General features: G+C 37.7%; 1 protein-coding gene across 2 annotated transcripts in view; it reads right to left on the bottom strand.

The window, feature by feature from the left end:
• Positions 1–245: 245 nt before the first annotated feature.
• LOC131061002 (1,4-alpha-glucan-branching enzyme 1, chloroplastic/amyloplastic) overlaps positions 246–18603 on the bottom strand; it is a 244948-nt gene continuing 226590 nt past the window's right edge. For both annotated transcript variants that reach the window (XM_057994501.2, XM_057994503.2), the window contains one exon: positions 246–908. In XM_057994501.2, the coding sequence (XP_057850484.1) occupies positions 822–908 (87 nt within the window). In that variant the 3' untranslated portion in view covers positions 246–821. The remainder of the gene's footprint in view (positions 909–18603) is intronic.

The raw sequence follows: 18603 nt of genomic DNA, 5'->3' as shown, positions 1-18603 counted from the left end.
TATAGAATGAACTGTTGGCAAATATATGCTTTACCGACAAGGGCCCAATTCCTTCCATTTCAAGGTGCCGTTCTACTATATTAGACATCAAAGATGTTGCATCTCAAGAACTCAAGGACATAGGATTTTATTGGTTTAAGCAGATGAAATAAAATTATTACACTTTTTTATTTACAGCGGACATCTCTCAAAAAGAAAAAGCCTAAAAAGTCAAAAACAACAAGAACCCAATATGATGCTCATGATTGATAAAAGTGTAAACAGAAATTGAAATATTACCATTTATAGCGCCAAACATTGAAAATTATATAACTGTACTATGGGTTTATGCCACACGATAGTAGTAGAATTAAATGAGCTACCTCTCATCTTTATCTCTCTTAAGGCCTGAATTGAATATATCTTACGACATGAGGCCTGTACCATCTGCAATTTGTACCAAAATGAAATGTGGTAATTTCAATTAAAATGCATAAATCACTAGTGTGACTACATTCCTCATCTCTAGTGTCAAAACTAGAAGATGTAACTCTGGGTGCCAGAAATTCAAGGGATACTATTTTTAATGGCTAGATGGCATCATTGAAGAAATATACAGCTGGTCTGAAACATAGGACCAGATTAGGTGCTAACAGAATTAATCATGTCATCATTCAGTGCGATTTCTCGAAGGCATGTACATCCAGACCGAAGATACCATCTTATAACTTCTCGATATCTATAGAACATATACTTTTCAGGAATCATATACATGTTGCACTCACCTGCTCTCTTGAGAAGTGCATGGTGAGAAAAGGCAAACCCCTTAAATTTTGTTTCCACTAATCTTTTGCAAGAGCATATACAACTGCAGTTCTGCAAGGACTGTAGATGAGGAATGAGTGAGGCCTGTCATCGAACCATCCTTCCTGCATAAAACAAGGCATGGCCCCAAACTATTAACGTAACTTCAAAAGAGACTTGATGAGTAGAAAAAATAAAATCTAGAGCTCATCCCAAAACACTGAAATTTTTTGATCTTGCAAAACATTGTAAACTTAAATGGATTTCCTCTGTAGTTTATCTTAAAGGAGGTTTGCCTATCAATTTAAATGTCAGCAAGTTTGCACATCAGTTAGGGCATGTGAAAATTATCAATCCTGAGTCCTGACAGAGTTGCTGAAGGGCAGGATAGGTTATTTAGATTCTTTGATCCAGTTAAGGAAATGATCATAAAATCCTGTGTATGATAGTTTACTTAGATTAATATCAAAACTCTGGATCGACTCAATTTTTTAAAAATACTGGCAATCTTGCAGGATATTTTGTTAGCATGGCTGATGTCACTAAGCAAACATCATATATTTGTGTTAAAATACATCCCTCAAGACCTCTTCAAAGAATAATCAAATGTCTCACACACAAGGAAACCAAATTATGAATGTTTTTTATTAAGGTGCCATTTATGTCATGAAATGGGGCACTGAAAAGGGTTTTCTAGAAATATAAGCAAATGTGGCATTCAATCCTAAAAAAGGATTTATCCTCAAACCAAAGTACGAAACTCTCTATAGTGGAAATCTCACCAAGACATTTTTAGAAAGGTTTAGAAAGAAAATGGGTTCAAAACCATATTATATATCATCAAGGGAAACCAGAAGAAAATAAGTACTATATTGAGAATCAAATTTCCTTACAGCAGCCATGACATCATAATTTGGAATATCAAGTGACTCATCACCCTCGATAAATCACCTACTAACACAGCTAATAAAGGAGACAGCAAACAGTGAACTTTTACAAAAAACTAAGATTGACGTGAAAAAATTTATCAACTAAAATATAAGATAGTAGGTCACGGAGCATAAGGGGCAACAGGAGGTTTGGCCATTGTATTGAAATCCTAACAAGTTTAAAAGTTTCAAGGAGTCAGGTTGAACTTAGGTAGAATAGTTTTAGAATATAGACCTCAAGGAGTCACCAATAAACTTAACAATTTTTATTATCAAATGTATATTAACCAATGGAGCACTATTTGAAGAACTAGGAGACGTTTGCCAAAAGTATTACAATACAAATTGGACAATTACTAGAGATCTTATTGCAATTCTAAATCCACATAAGAAAATGTCACATCCTTGAAAACTCACTTTTATGAGAGTTTTAGTCCTGTTGTAATTTTTACTAGGGTGAAAAAAAATAAAAATGTGTCGTTCATTTTTTATTGAGTGTGTTGAGTAGCTAATTAAATGTGTTGATTAGTTATAGCTTTGGTTTTTAGTGCAGTTCAATGAATCAATTGGTATGAACATGCTTATGACAAATCAAATACTAATTTCTATTTGGTGAATTGTACGAGAAGAGTGTTTGTTTATCTTGTATGTGCTAAGGCGCAAGGTGATGTGGAATCTGACTGTTGAAAAGGCAAGTTATAATGCCAGATTGATCCTGCACTTGTTTAAATGTATGTCATGTCCAAAATTGAGGTTTCGTCGAAACATAAGTACCTGTGAGGATCAGTCGAATCATGCCATTCTAATTCCAAACTTGAGGCTCAGTCGAATCATACCTAGTATGTTTAGGCTAAGAGGTCCTATTAGTATTTATCCCTAGCATAGATATAGAATGGGATAGTAATTTAGTATGATTTTTTAGGCAACTAATTAATATTTAATTTACTAGTTTTAATGTTCCTATATATGTAAAAGCTTAGGAACTATTAACTATTTTGCTAATTTTAAAAGTTTTTATATATATAGATATAGAAGCCCGAGCTTTTAGGGCATAACACAATTCCATAAACATGTGATATTTTATTCACAGGAGCAAAGGTCTTATCCATCCGGAAAGTCAATGAACGCCATAGTAAATAATTGATATATACATATAGAGAGAGAGAGAGAGGGAGGGGAGAGAGAGGGCAAAGTATTGACAGCACTTTTAAATTTGAAACTGATATAAGGTTGGCGGGAGCCTGACTTGATCGAGTAAAAGAGTCCATAAAAGGGGGAAATTGAGAGGAGTGGGACGAAAGAAATACAGAAGGTCCAGATTTGCCAAGCTTGGAAGTGTACACCAGAAGTGTGAGAAGTTCCAGAAATTGCAGCAGTAGTAGAGATTATTCGGGCAGTAGGCAAGTAAGCTCTCATAACGTTTATATGCCCAATCCTGTGTTGTTGCTGATTAGTCTTAATAGATTTAGAGGAAATAATTATGCTGTACACTTTTCTATCTCTTTACTTAGGCCAATAGCACAAATATATATATATATACTTGGAAGGTTGTAGTGGTGGAAAATTTAGGAAGATAATAGGATTTACTAGAGCTATTTTAAACACACAAGTGGGCGAGACAAACGACATAATTGCTGCTAACCTTAACATTTTTTTCCCTCACCATTGCTGAATACCTGCATGGAAATGCCGGTAATAGTTTCTGTTGCTGATATATAGTTGCTCGTTTTATAGTTGTCTAGACTGGACTGTACACTTTCTTGAGGTGGAAATCATCTTAAGAAGATACACAAATTTTATGAATAAAAAGCCTGTAACCAAGCTAGAATTATTGAGTTTATTCATCAATGTGAAAGGAGAATAAATAGTATGGAAGGTAAACATAAGATTAGGGTAGGTTCCATAAGGGGGCTTCAAGATCTATTTTTAAGGAGCTGAAGGTTCCATGAAGTCAAAAAAATTGCTACAAGATTAATTGGAATCTTTCCCAAAAAAATAGAGGTCCCTACTTTTTAGGACTTCAGATTTGAGCAGGTGCAAAAGTTGGGGGCTAAAAACTGTCCAACCAGCTTAGGCTTTTATCTTGACACTTGTCAAGCATTTGAAGTTTTCAATTTTTATCAATTAATATTTTATTTTTTATATTTATTTACTTGCGTAAATTGAATATGCTCAAATAACAAAATGAATGGGACCACCAGTTTCTATTAATTTCGGTGCTTAAACTTTTAAGCCTGAACTGCACTACAAAATTCATGGGACCACCTGCTTAAAAATAATCCTATAAAATCTCAACAACACCCACTAAAATATTTTAAGAAGCCCCGTGCATGGAACCCCAACCTTAGCCACTACCTTACCCTTTAATTTTAGAAAGTAGAAAGTTTCCAAGGTAAAATTACCAAATGTCATTGGTAGGTTTTAATGGAGGGTGGTGTCAAAGTGAAGCTGGTAATGGGAAAAGATGAGGGGTGATTTGATAATTTAACTAATTTATAATTAACAATAACCGTACCTGAACTTTAGCATTTCATCATGTCTCAGATTTCATTTGGATAAGCTATTTAAGTAGACTTAATACTTAATAGTGTAAATTTGTAAAGATTTAGGAGCCATGTTTCAAGATCATTGGAGATACCCGCTATTAATTACATTATTTGATTGATATACCCTAGGTATTCATAGGACTAACTTGGAGTTTTGGGTAAGCCTACGCATAGTTAAAAATCTTGGACTCAGCCAATAACTTGGCTGCAAAAAATAAAATTAATTAATTATGGACTCAACAAGAACTTGGTAATAACTGGGAAAATTTTCCTAACATTGAAAGACACAAAATTTTGTACATATATACTTCAAAAACATGCATATTACTGAATTAAGGGACCATATTACTGATTTCCTTCATAAACACATGAAAATCAGAGCTCAGTACATATCAACTTGTTACATTGCTGTGAATTTTCAAAAGAAAACAAGTTTTTTTCAGAGAGCTAATCTAGCTGTAAAGGTAGAATTAGAGCCAACTTGATTAGACTATAAGCAAAAATTATATATATATAAGCACAAATCATGAAAAAATCAAAATCACAATTAGTATTAAAAATCATGAATTGTAGGGTTTCCCCATTTTTTTCCTCAAAAAAATCTTGATTTTTAAATAACTAGTACAACCTGACATTCATACCAACAGATTGGGCCTAAAATCGTGTTACACAGCTGCATTTTAACAGATAGGTGCCTTAATAAAATTGTAGATATCTTCTAAATTTGGATGTGGATCCAGCTCCATTGTGGATCTGACCCTGAAAAACTGTTTAAACACTACTGTTCTTGTTTGTCAGGGCCAATTATAGCACAGACATGAATATTCAGTCTTGCCTCAAGCTCTGCCAATGAAGTCACCACAGCACCATAAATGTTAAATCATGTGATTATCATGCTTGCTTTTTTACAGTAATGGAAAATCCGTTTAGGGTAATGGATTTATAAACATTTACACTGAGCTATTCCTATTCGCACTCCTCACCGCACTCGCAAAGACCTTATATTTTAGGGAGATACATTTAAATTTTATAATAATATGGTTTATCAAAACTAAAATAAATTGATATATATTAATATTATGTCATTGATCCATTGACCTGTTTAATTTATTTAGTTAATATATAATATAAAGATATTAAATTCCTATATAAGAATTTTAGAATAAACATAATAGCATAAATTTATATTATTGTTAATTTCATTTTTATTTAATTTGTTTTTTAATAATGCTTTGTAAAATTTTGTATTTCTACTAAATAGAATATATTATTTTTGAACTTACAATTATAAGTCCAAGTGGTTGAGCTTTGTTGGTTAAAGCATTGAGTTTTCAATGTGGAGACCTGTTGTGACATATTCACACATCGCCCCATTGCAAAAGGGGACCCCTACTTTTTGCTTTTTGGGGTTTGTTTTTCTAGGTCTTTTAGGGTTTTGTCTATTAGCCTTTACATGCTGAGTGTTGCCAGAGGGATCACTAAGTGTAATGTCCCCATTTTAGCAGACGTTTTTTTTGGGTGATTAGCCTATCATTATGACCCTCGTAGGCTAATGAGTATGGATAGAGTGTCTTCCGAGGCTTGTATCATCTCCAGAGTTCAGTGTGTTTCGATCTGGCTTTCATTTGGTATCATTTGGACTTCATTTGCTATACTTACTATTTATAGTAAGTTTGAGATGTTAGAGATGGCCCCTTCTATTTTTAGTAAAGGGGTATGATCATATGCAGCTTCATCATGTTAGCTCCCAGTTCAGATGACGTTCAAAAATGTTGAGTATTAATGGAGATATTAATGTTTATTTAGTTTAAATAAACATTAATGTTTTGAGTTTATATTATTAAGTTATAATATAATTTTATATTATAACTTAAGTAAGGGTCCAAGTATCATTAAAGGGGACCATTTAATTAATTAATTGTGGCTCTTTTATGAAGGTGAAATATTAAATGACAAAGTGAAAATATTGTATCATTAAATGTCATTTAATATCATTAATTGATTTAATGCCTTACTGGAGAAAATCGAACCTTCATGGGAAATATATATAAGGCTTTTGAAAAGAGGAAAAAAAAGGAGAAAAAGATATTTGATCATTGTGATTTTGAACTCTGAGAAGGGTTTACAGCTTTGCCATTGGAGAACGTAGTTCTTCTATGTGATCATCATTTGAGCCAGTGAAATACCTGGTGAATTTGATAATTCTGAGAGAATCTCATACAGAGGTTCTGATTGTGTTGCAACAGTATTTATTTCAGTATTCATCGAATTCACAAAATAAGGGAGAGATAAGGTGCAGCTGTGAATGGTTATTTGCTACAGTGCGTGTGAACAGTGATGCGTGAACAGTACCCGTGAACAGTGACGTGCTACAGTACCCCGTGAATAGTGATGCGCTACAGTGCTGCCGTGAATAGTAAAATGCTTCAATTCCGGTTGAAGGCAAAGAAGAATCAAATAAAAATCAGGTTCCATGTTGTTGCTGCCATTATTTTTAAAATTAAAAAAATAATGTATTTTCCCATCCTCTTGAGAAACAAAGATACATTACAGCAGTAGTTTAGTTGTTTCAAAATTTTCAGATTATTGTAATTAGTTTCAGTTTTAGATTATTTGTTTTCAATAAACCCTCAAAATACAAAAAAACAATATATCTATTCAAAACACCCAAAACTAATTCAGACAGGGCATCCAGTAGTAGAGCAGTATAGAAGCAAAGAACCAGTAGGGTTCTTACAGTGGTATCAGAGCGGTTTCTTGCCAACCTGTTGGGTAGATTGATTCAGCTAGTTAATCATGGTTACTTCAAGTACCCAAAATCAGTTGGACCAGAATAGGAAGCAAGTGTATTCCTCATTGGAAAAGTTAAAACAAAACCAGAAGAAGCTGGATGATTTGATTTCACACCCTGCAAAACTTGATAGAATTGCTCGGTATATGTCATCTATTTTTAAGGATAAAAAGGTGAAACTTGAAGAGAATGTGGTGATTATTGACACTCAAGAAGTTGTTATCAGTCATGATAACAAGTCTGATTTTCATGACAGCAGCCTTGCACTTGAGCGTAATGATGATTTGAAAGTCATGGAAAGTTCAGAAAGTGTTGTGGGAGTGACCTTGAGTATTGGCACTCGTGATACAAGTGTCAAGAATGAGGATGCATGGGAATTTTGGCTCATAAGAGTTCTGATCTACATGACAGCAATGATGAAATTTTGTATCAGCATGAGAGAGCAGTGACTACACATGTGCAAGATGCTTCTATTAAGTTGCCGCATGAAGGTACTCGAGATTTGGGTACTAATGGGGTAATGTGTGATGTGGATTCATGTCATTTAGAGTCTGATTTTTCAGATCAGATCTTAGAAAAAAAGTTTGAAGATTCATGCTTTGGCATAGGATCCCAGAATCATGAGTTGGATGGCCATGTAGTTACATTGGAAGTGGAAGTGTGTGAAGATATTGTCATAACAACAACTTCTACCTTGCCAGTTGAGCCATCCTACGGGGTACATAGCAGCAGTACCTTAGATATTGATGTGTGCACAATTGATTGCACACATGATGTTGTTGATCACGAGGTGAGTGATGTTGATTCGGTTTCATACCATAGTGCAGATTTGGGTGGAAAGAATGAGTCACAAGGGTATCATCATCTGGCTGGGCAGTTGAAGGTTAATGATGATATGATTGCTACAGCTTTGGAGCATTTTGATGTCGCTCGACAAATGTTGGCGACCTTTGGTTGAAGTACTCCTGAGACATATGAGCATGCTGATAGTAGCCTTTCCCTAGCAGAGTTCCATGCACTCCGAGCAGCTATTGGGATAATGAAACGGAATTACTTGCAGTTACTTGCTGATAGGGATTATCTTCTCGAGTGGGATTGCACTTGCTACGATGCACTAAAGGGAAAGGAGGAGGAGGTTGATGAGCTCACCCATGAGCTTGAGGTGACTATGGACTCGTTGGAGAGCGCTCAGTCAGCCCTTCGTGAGTCACAGTCACAAGTTGAGGAACTTACTGTGGCGTTGAGTTTAGCACAGTCTTCACCATCTGTGGATACAGTTGAGTTTCCTATAGCATCACTTGGTGATGAGTTTACACCCACGAGTTGTAGTGATGGGTGTGTTGGGGATGTGGTTACATCCGTCACTGATGCAGGTACAGGTGACTTCGCTGGGATGAGTATTAGGGTTGAGAGCAACAGAGAACCACTTGTTGCATCAGGTTCTCCCGAGGTTAGTGCTATGACAGATGATACAGGTCAGATTGTTGATAGCTCTTGTGTGGCAGTGGTGGACTCTCCAGAGAGTTGTGTGTTAGTACGCGGCGTTACTCCATCCACTTCACATGGAACTCGCATAGTGTCATGTGGTTGGGAGTATGGCTCTCATGTAGATTTGTTTCCCTCTCCTGGAAGCAAATCTGTTACTTCATCCCATGCAGCTGATTTTGGACGCCAGTTTGTTGTTCCTCAGAGTCAGAGTAATCAGCTGCAGGTCTTAGAGGATAAGGTTGACTCAGCCTTATATTGCTTTTACTGCACAGATTCATTTATTGAGTACCTTCTTGAGAGTCCTGAGTTTCGAAAGGGTCCGTTTGGAGCCACCAAGGATACTCTCATCCGAGGTTCTCTTGCCATCAGGCGTGGTGTGGGAGTAATTATTGATACTAGCTACAATGCTTCCTAATAGAGATTTTGTGATTGGGTTTGCAGAGAGGGTTACCAGAGCCCCTACCCAATCAACAGTTCGGGGTCAGAGATTGGAGCCATCTAATGATTCCAGTATTGTTAGAGATGAGCCCTTGACCGAGGTTGGAGCGTTTTATCGCAACTACATGGTGAGGAGTGCTCATCACTTTTCTTTTGATCCACACGTGGAGGACTTGATGATGCATCGGTGTGGATTGGCTTCAGGATTATACCATCCATTGTGGGATGGAGAGTTACCATCTTCAGTAAATGAAACTAGCAGTTGCAAGTACCCGACTCAGTTGATTGTTGGTGGCTACTTGCTCGAGCAATGTTCAGTTTCCCATCATGTTGATGTGTATCTAGTGGAGATTGTTACTCCTATGACACAAAGGCTACCTTTGGATACATGGCTTCAGAGAGACTATGGTGACAATGGGCATGATGGTCTAGTTGGATATCACATCCATGAGGGTTTAGCAGAGCTTGTGGAGAGATGTTGCGTAGCAGATGTTTCCAGGTACTCCTATCTTCACAGTACAGATGGATGTGTGTATAGATTGCACTGGGATCCAGGTGATGACAGAGTTAGTGTTGCAGTTTGGATAGGTCCCATGGGTTGGCTCCACCACATCTCGCATGGTGAAGTGGCGATCAGTGTTGAGCAGCGAAAGTCTGAGGGAGGTTTACATAGCAGATTTCTACCCTGGATTTGGAATCTAGGTATACTATGTGGGACACTAGCGAGTATGTTGAGGGATCCTTTGTGTGCATCCGAGTTCTGGTTGGTGTTCCCTGGTAGGTTTCATTGCATGTACATGGTGTGCATTGTTGGTAGTCTCATTTCAAGTTCTCATGTACATGATTTGTCTCAAATGCATAGTTCAGTTGTGCATGTGTTAGATGATATGTTTGGCAGCTTATCTTGCGCAGTTTTGGGAAGCAAGCATTGTCAGTTTTCAGAGTTGCTTCCCCTTGATGTTCATGTTCTTGTGACACTGCTATTGAGGTTGATTTAGTTTGGCAGGTCTTGTTAGTTGTGCCCTTGGCGTGGGCATTACAGGAGTTGGTTGGTAATACCAGGGACATTACACAGGTCTTCATTTGGGATCCAGGTGGAGGAGTTTATTTCAGTCGATATTGCTTGGGGACAAGCAATTTCAAGAGGGGCAGACTATAATGTCCCCATTTTAGCAGACGTTTTTTTTGGGTGATTAGCCTATCATTATGACCCTCATAGGCTAATGAGTATGGATAGAGCGTCTTCCGAGGCTTGTATCATCTCTAGAGTTCAGTGTGTTTCGATCTGGCTTTCATTTGGTATCATTTGGACTTCATTTGCTATACTTACTATTTATAGTAAGTTTGAGATGTTAGAGATGGCCCCTTCTATTTTTAGTTAAGGGGTATGATCATATGCAGCTTCATCATGTTAGCTCCCAGTTCAGACGACGTTCAAAAATGTTGAGTATTAATGGAGATATTAATGTTTATTTAGTTTAAATAAACATTAATGTTTTGAGCTTATATTATTAAATTATAATATAATTTTATATTATAACTTAAGTAAGGGTCCAAGTATCATTAAAGGGGACCATTTAATTAATTAATTGTGGCTCTTTTATGAAGGTGAAATATTAAATGACAAAGTGAAAATATTGTATCATTAAATGTCATTTAATATCATTAATTGATTTAATGCCTTATTGGAGAAAATCGAACCTTCATGGGAAATATCTATAAGGCTTTTGAAAAGAGGAAAAAAAAGGAGAAAAAGATATTTGATCATTGCGATTTTGAACTCTGAGAAGGGTTTACAGATTTGCCATTGGAGAACGTAGTTCTTCTATGTGATCATCATTTGAGCCAGTGAAATACTTGGTGAATTTGATAATTCTGAGAGAATCTCATACAGAGGTTCTAATTGTGCTGCAACAGTATTTATTTCAGTATTCATCGAATTCACAAAATAAGGGAGAGATAAGGTGCAGCTGTGAATGGTTATTTGCTACAGTGCACGTGAACAGTGATGCGTGAACAGTACCCGTGAATAGTACCCATGAACAGTGACGCGCTACAGTACCCCGTGAATAGTGATGCGCTACAGTGCTGCCGTGAATAGTAAAATGCTTCAATTCCGGTTGAAGGCAAAGAAGAATCAAATAAAAATCAGGTTCCATGTTGTTGCTGCCATTATTTTTAAAATTAAAAAAATAATGTATTTTCCCATCCTCTTGAGAAACAAAGATACATTACAGCAGTAGTTCAGTTGTTTCAAAATTTTCAGATTATTGTAATTAGTTTCAGTTTTAGATTATTTGTTTTCAATAAACCCTCAAAATACAAAAAAACAATATATCTATTCAAAACACCCAAAACTAATTCAGACAGGGCATCCAGTAGTAGAGCAGTATAGAAGCAAAGAACCAATAGGGTTCTTACACTAAGATAGAAGGCTCTCTTTTAGCTAAAGGTGAGTCAGTGGATGCTCCGGGTTAGGGTTTCTTTGAAAGTCTTCCTTAGGGCCTGGTTTTGCTCTTGTTGCTAATTGTGTCTTGCTTGGTGAGTGAATATCCTCTTTGAAGGTCTGAGTTAGGTCAAGTTGGTGAGTGATGAAGTCTGGAATGTCGTCTTGATCTTCAAATGTCCTGAAATTTGGCTAAGTTTGGAATGTCATCTTAATCCTGAAATTTGACTGAGTCTAAAAAATTGAAGAATCCTCCAAAACCTAGATTTTGCATTATAACTCCTGGAGGTCCGAAACCACTCTCAAACATCCTGACAGTATATATGGAATATAACTTAAAGTATAAGTGACATTTGCTTTCTTATACTTAAATGTTATATTCCATACATGAATCCTGACGGAGAGACCAAAATGTCAAATTTCGCTCCTGACCCTTCCAAAGGGTCCAAAGCAAATTTCAATTTCGCTCTTGACCCTTCCAAAGGGTCCAAAGAAAAATTCTCCATAAGACATTCTACTTTGACCCAAACTTAGAACTAACTCATTCCTAGGCATTATTGAGGGCGAAACACTTGTTTGGATGAAGAAATGTGAGAAATGAAGTCAAGATTTGAGCCTAAATATGAATTTCGCTCCTGACCCTTCCAAAGGGTCCAGAGCGAAATTCTTGAATGACCTTATTTTCTCACTTAGACCTTGAAATAGATGCCACTTTGAGAGCAATTTTACTTGATGACGGTAGGAGGAGGTCTAAGAAGTCATATTCGAGCCAAGAAAGGGAGGAAAAAGGTGAGAAATGAGCCCAAGTAGGAATTTCGCTCCTGACCCTTCCAAAGGGTCCAAAGCGAAATTCACATAGCCTTCATTATCTTCCTTGATATGGCCAAGTTTTGGACTTCTAAGGCATGGTTGGAGTGACCTTGAGGTGTTCTAGCCTTTGAAAGGAGGTTTGATGCGATGAAATGGTGAAAATCAACCTAGAATGGGATTTTCGTTCTTGACCCTTCCAAAGGGTCTAGAGCGAAATTCCCTATAGGTCCTGTCCTTGGCCTTGGTCCAGAGCGAAATCCTCATTTGACCCCCTATTTTGCCTAAGGTATTGAAGGGCGAAGTTTTGAAGCTATTTTGGTGGTAAGTGGACTTGATTGTGGTGAAAAGAAATTGGTTAAATCAAGTTTTGAGTGAGTTGAGGAGGAAAGAGGTGTGAAATCAACCCAAAACTTGAATTTCACTCCTCACCCTTCCAAAGGGTCCAGAGCGAAATTCTTAGAAGACACCCACTTCTTCTTTGACTAGACCAAGATTTTAGTTTCTAAGGCATATTGAGAAGGTTTTGACATGTTCTTGCCTTAGGAAGTGAATGGAAGCATCAAAATGGTTTTGACATGGTCAAGTCCTTGGTCTTTATGGCGTGGATAGAAGTAAGATAACATGTCTTTGCCTTTTGAGGTGGTTTGGAGTTGGAGAAATGAAGAATCAAGCCTAGAACATGATTTTCGCTCCTGACCCTTCCTAAGGGTCCAGAGCGAAAATCTCCATGAACCTCATTTTCTTCCTTGTTTGGCCAAGTTCTTAGTGTCGAAGGCATGTTGGAGGGTAGATTGGTATGTTCTTGCCTTGAGAGGTAGTTGGACGCATTGAAAGATGAAGATTTTTCCTAGAATAAGAATTTCACTCCCGACCCTTCCAAAGGGTGAAGGGTCCAGAGTGAAATTCTTGATAAACCTCTTTTGCTTCCATGTTTAGGCCCCAAACCTTGTTCCTTGGGCGAAGAGTAGTGTATTTTTACCTTGCAAAGAAGATTGGAGTTGAAAAGATGAAGAGTCAAGCCTAGAGTTCAAATTTCACTCCTGACCCTTCTAGAGGGTCCAGGGCGAAATTTCACAAAACCACTCTTTTCTCTCAATTTTATGCTAAGTCAAGTATGGGCTAGGGTAAATTAAGATGGGAGATGTCTTTAGGCATGAGTTTGACTTGTTGGTGATCTTCAAACTTGAAGGAATTGAGCAAAAACATGAATTTCGCTCCTGACCCTTCCGAAGGGTCCAGAGCGAAATTCTTAAAATCACCTATTTTCCCTTCAAAGCAAGTCAAGTCTTTGGTTGTTATGGCTTGGATGGGTGCGAGGTGGCGTGACCTTGCCTTCGAAGATGAATTGAAGTGAGAGGAATGAAGGAATAAGATCAAAATAAGAAATTCGCTCCTGACCCTTCCAAAGGGTCCAGAGTGAAATTCCTTAAAACACCCTTTTCCTTTCATTTTTATGCCAAGCTAAGTCTAGACCAAGGTGGGAGAAGTTGGGGATGCCCCTAGGATTGCCCTTGAATGGGTTGTTGCCTTCAAAAATGAAGATTCTAAGCTTGGACAAGGATTTCGCTCCTGACCCTTCCAGAGGGTCCAGGGCGAAAGCCCTTATAGGTCATGTCCCTAGCCATGGTTTTTTAGCGAAATTCTCCTTTTAGCCATTTTTGAGGCGAAGTAAATGTTGTCAAGCAAGTTGAGAGATAGATCCAGAGGTGAGAGGCAAAGTGAGAGGAATGGAGTTGAGTGAGGGAAAACAAGCAAAACATGAATTTCGCTCATGACCCTTCCAAAGGGTCCAGAGCGAAATTCTTCAAATCCACCATTTTCTCCTTGGGTGAAGCCAAAACATTGATTCTTGTGGCATGGTTGAAGGTGGAGTGAGGTATTCTTTCCTTGCAAGATGATTTGAGGTAAAGTAAGTGTAAGATCAAGCCTAAAACTAGAAATTCGCTCTGGGCCCTTCCAAAGGATCTAGGGCGAAATTCACAAAAATCTCCTTTTTCTTCCAAATTTGTGCTAGGCCAAGACCGTGATCAAGGTAGATTGGGCTTAAAGATTGCCACAAGCATGCCTTAGAGGGGATTGTGAGTGAAAGAAGTGAGTATTTTGAGCTAAGGGAAGAAATTCGCTCCTAACCCTTCCTAAGGGTCCAAGGCGAAATTCTCAATTTTACCTAACTTGCTCATGATGAAGGTCAAGACATGGATTCCTAGGCTTTGGACAAGAGAAAGATAACATATGCTTGTCTTGGAGGGGCATTTTGAACCAATAAAATGATGGAATTTGAGCTTAAACAAGAATTTTGCTCCTGACCCTTCCAGAGGGTCCAGGGTGAAAATCCCAAATAGGTCCTGTCCTTGGCTAGGGTCCCGGGGCGAAATTTTATGGGGCCCGTCTCTGGGAAGGATTTCAAGCGAATTCCATTTTGATGTCTTCTCATTAATGATTTAAGGTAGAAAATGCTATGTTAAATGAATTTATTATGTATCCTTAATCATCTTTTGGTTTATTTTGCAGATAGAAGAAGACCAGGCTAGGACAAGGACGTCCTCTTCCAGTCCATCGTCATCAAGGACGTTCCACAGGCAAAAGGGAAGACTCAAGGTGCTTTGAAGCATTGGAAGACTAGGAGTGTTCAAGGAGTTGAAGTTAGCCTTAAGACTTCATTCTTTCACAAGATGACAAAGAAAGGGCTTTGCCAGCACTTCCAGGTGGAGGTGTGATACCGGAGAAGAAAGACTTGACAATAAGGAAGCCTGGTCAAACAAAGGAAGTACATCATTCATCAAAGTACATCATTCATCAAAGCACATCAAGGACAGAGGAGGATCAACCAAGTCACAAGCATTAGGCAAGGTGGCATCCCAGTCATCATTCCTCCGATCGGATCGGTCCACCTCAGCATGTCCAGATTCAATGTACCTGACTCATTGGAGGCGGCACAAACTTCGATGTACCTACCCTTGCTTCTTATTGGTCCTCGCCCTTGGAATGTAATTTTCTAATTGGCTAGGAAGTTTGTTGTAACAAACCCTAATTAGGGTTTCTATCTTGCAATCCTAGCCATTGGTTCTAAGTCAATCAAAGTCGTCAATTTGTAAAGGGCTCTCTATTTAAAGCCCTGGCTCCTCATTTGTAAAGGTTAATAGTTAATAGTGGGTGAATAGTTAGAAATAGTGAATAGTCAGCTGATAGAATAGCAATTAGAGTAGATTAGGAGGACAAGGCAAGAAATTGTTGCCATTGATTGTAAATAAACTCCATTTTCATTGAAGTTATGGTGAAGTGTGTTGTTTCTTTGCAATATGCATGGTCTCTTGTTGAATCTTCATTTTAGATGATAGATAATTAAATTGAATGAAAGAAGTTATTGAATGCACTCGCATGGAATCCACCTAGTCCAAACCACTAGCCTTTTGCTGACTGTAAGAGCACCTTGCGTGGTCAACTGGCATAGAATGAGCTTAATCCGGAGTCATAGCACCTCTATTGTTCACGCATTATCTTGAATGGTGACCAATATCTAATGGTGTACGATTTGGACATATTTGAAACATCCCTTAGAAGATCGCACTGAGTTGGTGTTGAATTGTTCAACCTGATGCTGAGACCTAGCCCAGTAGGATTCCAACTAGTCATTCATCCATCTTCTCGCATTCTAGGTCTTAGAGTAGACTTCCTGAACCTTGTATCTTTTTCCATTTCTTTATCTTCCAGTTAGTAAGTAGGACTTGTGATTCCAGCAAATTAGACGTTCAGGTCGTCAAAAGTAAGTCCCCTTGTGATTCCAGCAAAATCACATCATATTGCAAGAGCTTATCCACACATAGAGAACCTACATATTAGAACCTTGGAGTTACTCCGACTAATCCTTCGGCGAGATCTTCAGCAGTCAGGAAACTTTGTTCAAGAGAGGATAAGGTACCTTTAGGTATTTTATTCTGTGTTTGGTCGTGTACAAAAGACCCATCAACAAGACCCAAGTTCAACTCCCATGAGGGACACCTTTGTGTAGAATTCTAAGTTGTGACTCTTGGTCTTCCATTGGTTGTATTTGTCTCATTGTTTAAAGTGGATTTCTAAGTTGTGACCCTTGGTCTTTCAATTGTTGTTTCTAGTTTGGTGCTCGAAAGGAGCTAGTATTTGTAATAAGTTTGCTCGGAAGGAGCTAGTATTTGTAATAAGTTTGTAATGTGGATGCTTGAATGAGCAAAAATGAGCTTTGAGATTCTATGATACTTAATACAAAAAGTTACAATTATAAAATAGGCAAAAGTTTAATATTTTTTAATTTTCATATGTATATCAATTTTTTTATGTTCTCCAAGTTCAAGGGCCAACCTAGTAGCTTTGATTGTTCATGGAAGATGAAAGAAAAAAGGCAAGGAGGAGGGCAAAGGTAGATGCAAGTCTAGAGAGAGATCTAAGTCTTATAGAAATGTGCATCTACAAGGTAAAGTCCTTGTGAATCATGAAAATCAGGAGCTTTTTACTACTGCGCTTGAACAGCAATTTCGAATAGCAAATTATGGCATAACTTTAAAGGAAAACAACAAAGAAAAGGAATACATCTGCAGCAATAAGCTGATCCCGATAATTCATAATGCACTAAAGATGTGCAAAAGATCTAAACCTAAGAAGGGGGTCTTAAATTCTTTTCCAGCTAACACTTGGTTTGATGAAGAATGTAAGGCAGCAAGAAGACCTTTCAGAGATAATGAATCAAACAAGGAAAACAAGATAATGTATATGAACTTGATTAAAAAAAAAAGAGAATTTTGTGATGGCTAAGAAAAAGGAGTTAATTTCTTTGGATAAGCACAATCCCAAAGGCTTTTGGAGGGAGTTAAAGCAAGAGAGAAAACAAACTGAAAACAACATCATGGATGCACATTGGTTAGACTATGCTAAGCTCCTCAATGAGAAAACTCATGGTAAAGAAAAACCTCCTATAATTAGTGAATCAAAAGAGCTTTTCTCAGAAGAAGATGTCAAGAATGGTATTAGGAACTTGGCAAATGGCAAGGCACAAGACATTGATGGGTTGCAGGCTGAATTTTTAAAATGGGGAATGAAGCTTCTTTCTCCTCACATCAAGGATATTTTTGACAAAGTCACTCAATGCGGCTTCCTGGCTGAGTGGACAAGTAGTGTTGTGATTCCTTTGCACAAAAATGGAGACATTAATAACTATTCTAACTATCGTACTATTATGATCAATCCGTTTCTTGGGAAGCTTGTTGGGAGCATGATAGAGCATAGAATCAATAGTTGGGTAGAAAAAGAAGGAAAAAGAGCAAAAGGGCAAGCGGGTTGTAGGCCAAAGCATTCCACCATTGACCATTGCATCACTCTTAGACATTTCATTGAGAAAGTTTGGGACTCTCAAGGAAAAGAAGCTTTTTGTTGCTTCGTTGATTTCAAGAAGGCCTTTGACACGGCTCCTAGGGACAAACTATGGAGTAGAATGGAGCAACTTGGGATTCCTAATGACCTTAGAGCTGCAGTGCATAAATTTTATGATCAAGTTAGAGCTAAAATTAGAACTAGGGAAGGAATGTTTGAATGCTTTAGCAGCGACATTGGAGTTAAGAACGGTTGTCCTCTTCCCCCACCTTATTTGGCCTTTATATTGATAAACTTGAAGAGTGGCTAAACAAGACTATTGGGGAAGGTATTCAACATGCAGGGTATGTTGTGAAGCTACTGTTTTATACAGATGATCTCATCCTAAATCATGAAAACTGCAAATGATTTGAAAGAACACCTAAAAGCACTTGAACTCTTTTGCCTAGAGGTCAGAATGCAAGTTGATACCAGCTCTAAAGTCGCGATCTTCTCTTTGAAAAGAAAGAAACAACAAATCGCCTTCATGTTTGAGGGTTGCCTGTTGGAGATAGTGGAGGAATACAAGTACTTGGGAATTGATTTTCACAATAAGCTCAGCTAGGAGACTTGCAGATCAAAAAGGATTCAAGGAGGTTGGAAGGCCTCTTATCTTTTGCAAAACAGATGTAGGAAAGCAGAATTATGGGACTGGAAAACCAAGAAAAAATTCTTTGGTTTGCTGGTTATGCCAATTATTCTTTGCAATCATGAGATTTGGGAAAGTAGCATGTCAAACTATGAATGGAGACAAGAAAAGAATTCAAAAGCATCTAACCATTAGTAGTCTCAAGGTCAAGAATTCCTTATGAGATTTTTCTAGCTGAGCTGGGAATGTTCCCACTAGTGGCCTCAGCTATAGTTCGCTTGATAAGTTATTTTAAAATAGTTAAAAACATGGACGAGCAGTGCTGGCCCAAAAAATGGTTGTTGAGGGGGGAACTAAAACAGAAGAAGAAGACTTGGATGAAGCAAAACAACAAATGGATCAGC

This window comes from Cryptomeria japonica, chromosome 9 (assembly GCF_030272615.1).
Source record: "Cryptomeria japonica chromosome 9, Sugi_1.0, whole genome shotgun sequence".
In the NCBI taxonomy this organism is placed as follows: domain Eukaryota; kingdom Viridiplantae; phylum Streptophyta; class Pinopsida; order Cupressales; family Cupressaceae; genus Cryptomeria; species Cryptomeria japonica.
Note: the sequence above shows the minus strand (reverse complement) of the source record. Positions and strands in the feature narration are given on the sequence as shown.